The sequence below is a fragment of the Mus caroli genome, chromosome 4 (genome assembly GCF_900094665.2).
Source record: "Mus caroli chromosome 4, CAROLI_EIJ_v1.1, whole genome shotgun sequence".
Taxonomy (NCBI): domain Eukaryota; kingdom Metazoa; phylum Chordata; class Mammalia; order Rodentia; family Muridae; genus Mus; species Mus caroli.
Window position 1 is genome coordinate 93,895,506 of NC_034573.1, and position 4,941 is coordinate 93,900,446.

General features: G+C 45.8%; 1 protein-coding gene across 1 annotated transcript; it reads right to left on the reverse strand.

Moving 5' to 3' along the window:
• Positions 1-1,115: 1,115 nt before the first annotated feature.
• LOC110292109 (PRAME family member 18-like) lies at positions 1,116-4,674 on the reverse strand. The gene is made up of 3 exons (XM_021159225.1): positions 4,598-4,674; positions 1,787-2,098; positions 1,116-1,639 (listed from the first exon to the last, which is right to left on the reverse strand). The coding sequence occupies exons 2-3, from the start codon at positions 2,071-2,073 to the stop codon at positions 1,321-1,323; spliced, it is 606 nt and encodes a 201-aa protein (XP_021014884.1). The 5' UTR covers positions 2,074-2,098; positions 4,598-4,674; the 3' UTR covers positions 1,116-1,320.
• Positions 4,675-4,941: the final 267 nt, after the last annotated feature.

Genomic DNA, 4,941 nt, shown 5'->3' on the forward strand with positions numbered 1-4,941 from the left:
CCCAAGTGCTGGGATTAAAGGCGTGTGCCACCACCGCCCAGCCCTCCATGCAATTTTTATAAGGTGCTGCTCAAGCCCAGCTCCAGTCTCGGGTGCTGACCCTGGCCATAACTCTCTGACTGGGAGTTGGGGGAGGGAGCTTCTCTGCTGTTCTCTGTAGGCCCCTCAGACCCAGTCATCTTTCAATCCATTGCAGCCTAGATTGCTGCCTAAGCTGTATTTGGGGAATGGGGGTGAACTTTTATCTCAGGTTAGTTGAGTTATAATCATATGTTAGGCACCATTTTGTTGTGGTAAATCTCCAACCCAAATAAGACTTAGCAAAGAAAATACAACCTAATTAATATGAGTACTAGCTGCATGTCTAGATTGGGCAGATCTACCACTACACTACTGTATTCCCCATCTATGATATCTCTTGTAACTTGAGGTTTCTCCAGGCCATGCGCTTCTGCTCCACTTTACTTCCACCTCCTCCTCCTACTTCACAGTCCCCCCTCTCTTTGTCTTTCCCCAACTTTTAGTTCCCCCTTCCCTTTTTCTGCCCAGTCACTAGCACAAGCCTTTAGGTGGGGAGGTGGGGGAGAGGGTTTGCAAGACTTCACCTGAGTACTAGTCTAATTCAACATTTGCAGCCCCTCCCTGGAGAGCAGAATTAGCATCAAAATGAAGCAACCTCAGGGCTATCCACAACAAAAGTGGAGCCTACCTGAGCTACACACACACCTGCTGCTCAAAGAAATTGAAAACTGTTTAGGAAAGAGATGAGCCCTATTTATTTGTCAGAAGATGATTTTAGAGAAGACCATCCCAGCATGCCAAATAAAGAAAAGAAATCATGTCTGAGAGCCAAGTCAGGTTTGGTCCCATAGACCTTTTATCCCAGCATCTAGGAGGCAGATGCAGGGAGATCTCAGTTTGAGGCCAGCCTGGTCTATGTAAAGAGTTCCAAGGAAGGCAGAGCTACATAATAAAACCCCATTTCAAAAATAAAAGAATGGGATATGATCCAGCATGGTGGCTTACACTTACCAGAACAAGAGATAGAAACAGTGTTGTCATGGCTTTGAATCTAGCCTGGGTAAACATACACAAACATCCAGAAGAAAAACAAATTGTCAAAGCAAAGCTGTGTACCACTTTAATTTCAATACTACTACACCGGCAGAAGTTGGGGAAGGCAGTCTACATAGTGACTTCCAAGCCGGCCTATGTCATGTGGTGATTATTTTTGAGGCTAGAGAGATGTCTAGAGAGTTAAGAGCACAGACTACTCTTCAGTGTACCCATGCCTAGTGACTTAAAATTGCCTGAATGTCACTACAGATCCCAGGATATCTCAAGGGATCTAACACCTTGTATCTGAGCCTTCTTTTGCGGTTCCATCTCCTTAAAATTCAAGCTCATTGTAGTCAATCTCTCATTGAAACTCTCTTCCAAGACATCACAGTAGGGTTTGAGACTATCTGCCATGAAGGCAGAGTCAGCATAAACAGTTATTGGTTTCCTCGGCACTGTTGTGGGATCTTCCTCCTCTCGTTGGGGCCGTGGTGTGCAGAGATGATCCTGGCCTGGATTCATTATTACCAGGAAGTCATGGTTGGCATCCAGCAAATAGACCTCTTTCAGTCTACACCTCCTGTGGGTCAAACAGGAAGGAGATTAGGGTGGTTGGAGATGCAATGTATAATTTGCCTTGCTCCCATGTCTCAACCTCCCTGCATTACATTCTCTTTGAATTATAACCACACAGTCTTGCCTTCCACAAGAACTCAGACTCACTCACCTAGGCCAAACCTTCTGGTTACTCAGCCAATCTACTCCATCGTAAACACCCTTGAAGTTATACAAATTGAAGCTGTGTTTCAGAGGGCCAATGTAGAGGTTGCAGTAGGGCCAAGTTACTACCATGTGCTTCACAAGTTTACGTCGTCTCTTAATGAAGGCCTCCTTGAACAGTGGTAGGAAAAACACTGAGGGGAGGTCCTTCAGAACAGAGACAGCCAAGTCTTCATGATTCAGCAGCAACTGGATTGTCAGGTACTGGAGTGTGGGAAGAGCCTGGAAGTTCATCCTGAGAGATTCGGGTAGAAGGATCCTGTGGAAGCATCCAGAAACATACCCTCTCAGAACAAAGCTTAGGATGGCTTCCCCTTCCCCTCTGTGGAAGGCAGCTCAGGATCAGGGTTAATGTCCACAGAGTAAATCTTGATTTTGCCATTTGAATTTTACTCTCTTAGTTCCACAGCCATGGCTTTCACCAGGCAGCATGGTGGACTGTGACCCCCTCCATGTGAAGTGTGCCTTACCATTATTTTGTTCATGCAAACCCTGCTGCTGTGAATGCTACCTCGTTGAGGAGTGGCCTCTCTGGAGACAGTGCAGCCTCATCATTTTAGGGTGAGCCTTTTCTCCATAAAGACTCTCAAAGGAACCTGAGAGGTTCCCTGAGAAAGCTTCACACATTCTGTCTTCTACTCAAGGGGCTTGAAGGGAAAAAAATCTGCTAACTGGGTACAGTTAGTTTTGCTATCAGAACCTTTAGGAAGAGGGCTGGATAAGCTCTGGTCTAGTCCAGAGCTTGGGGGAATGAAGCGGCACAATTGCCAATGTGATGCTACCCTGGGACAAGGATAGTGCCCAGCACAAGCACAGCAACAGAACTGAAAATAAGAAAAGCTTTTAAACAGCAAGCGAGAAAAGGTGAGCTCCTGTACTGGAAACAGTTGGACAGCCTGAGATCTATCTGTCCCCAAGAGGACCTGCCACTGAGCACAGTGTAGGTGGGGGGAATACGTGGTAGAAAACACACTAGTGTTAGCTCTTACTGTACCTCATTCCCATTTGGTTTTCTTTGTATGCTGTATATTTTACTGTTGGTCAAGATAGGGTCTCACTATGAGGCGTTTTCTGGATTGACACTTTCTTGTAGACCAGGCTGGGCTTTGACTAGTAGAAATCTTCCTACTTCTCCCCAACAGTGCTGGAATTAATGGCAAGTACTCTCGCACCACAGTTCCATCTTTTGAGACATAACTTATCCCTATGCATTCCAGTCTAGCCAGGAGCAGGAGAGCTTCATGCCTCACCTCACTCACCCACCAAGTCTGACCTGTCACCCACTTTGTACCTTTTGATTTTAACTTCTTTCAGGATCTTATCAAGATCTACTGTTGAGGGTCCTAGCTGGCCTAACTTGTGACCCACCTGCCTCAGTTTCCAGAGTGGGTGAGATGAGCAGTGACCTGTTTTCCCACTCTGTTCTCAGGATTGTTCTTCAGTCCCAGGCTAAAGGAAATGTTAATTTCTGCATCTTATGAGAAAGAAAACTTCTAAGGGCAGATGCTGAAGATGCATGAAGATGAGTGGGGGTGCCCTGCATGTTCAACCCCTAGTCCTATACAAGGAGGCCTTTGCCTCATACCTAAGGTTCCAGCTATCAGGCAGTAGAGGCAGAAGGAAGGAACTCTGCCTCACGTTCATCTCAGCTACATATACATGCTAGGTGAGTCTGGGCTACTAGACACCCTGCTTCAAAATAGAAAACTAACCAACAAACAAATAATCCAGAAATGGACTGGAGAGATGGTTCTGGCAGGAGACCAGAAGTTTCGTTCCTAAGAACCACATGGTGACAGAAACCAACCACATTTCCAGTCCCAGGGGATCCATATTTCTTCTGATCTCCTAATGCAACAGGCACATATGCACACAACTAGACAATTGCAGGCAAAACACTCATACAGCTGAAATATATAAATCGTTATAAAAATGTTCCGGGCTAGAGAGATGACTCCGTGGTTAAGAGATCTGACTGCTCTTCCTAAGATTCTGAGTTCAACCACAGGGTGGCAGCTCACAACCATCAGTAATGAGATCTGACACCCTCTTGTGATAACATAATAAATAAATCTTTAGGCCAGAGCTAGCAGGGCTGGAGTGAGCTGGGCTACTGGAGCAAGCAGGACCATCCGGATCGAGCAGGGCGGACCGGAGTGAGAGGGGCTGACCAGAGCAAGCAACTTTCATTTCCTGCAACCACATGATGGATCACAACCATCAGTTCAGCTACAGTGTACCCATATATGTAAAATAAATAAATAAATAAATAAATCTTTAAAAAACCTTTTTCTTGAAATATCAGAAATATTAAATTGAATAGAACAACTACTAATGAGAGGGAGAGCGAGGGGGAGAGAGCAAGTGAGAGAGGGAGAGAGAAAGCAAGCAAGAGAGAAACAGACAGAGAGAATAGAGAGATTAGTTTAGGGAGCAATACCATAAATCAGAAGACTGAGGTGGGCTTGGAGACAAGTTCTCATAACTCCGGCATTCAGGTGACAGAAGAAGTAAATTTCAACCATCTTGAGCTAAATGGCAAGTGCCAGGCCAGAGTTGACAGCAGAGCAAAACTCTATTTCCAGAAAACAAACCCACGAATTGACAAATGAAAAATGTTTGAGATGAAGGCAAAGAGATCCTTGGGGCCAAAATCACTCATTAGAGTCTTGTGTCATCTGTGCTATAATGTCTCCAGTGGGGAGGGGCTGGCCTGCAGGAGAATAGGTGTCATGCCTGATGCAGATGAGGGACTTACCAGACACAGACACTGGTGACAGGTCTCCTAGATCAGTAGGGTGAGGAGGTAACTCCAAGATTCCTAGAGTCTTCTCTGACTCTCTGAACCTTTTATGCACCCTACCTTTCACACCTTCCCTTTGCAGCCAAATTGGCCAACCACAGGCTGCCACTTCACTGAATTGGTAGAGCTCCACCCCTCATTGAACTCAGGACAGAATGAACCCAGACTAGGGAGAAAGACAAGGGCCTATTCCTGATTCCCTTGAACCAAGCTACTCAGGAAGCTGAGGCAAGAGGGGGATACACTTAGGGTATGAGGTCACGGTGAGCCAGGTCTAAACTGGTAAGAGTTCCAGGTAA

Bases quoted from the DNA above. Each gene is read 5' to 3' on its own strand.
- LOC110292109 (XM_021159225.1), bottom strand. From the start codon at position 2,073: ATGAACTTCCAGGCTCTTCCCACACTCCAGTACCTGACAATCCAGTTG. The intron at 1,640-1,786 runs GTGAGTGAGTCT...TTTGACCCACAG, and splicing joins AACCAGAAGGTTTGGCCTAG to GAGGTGTAGACTGAAAGAGG.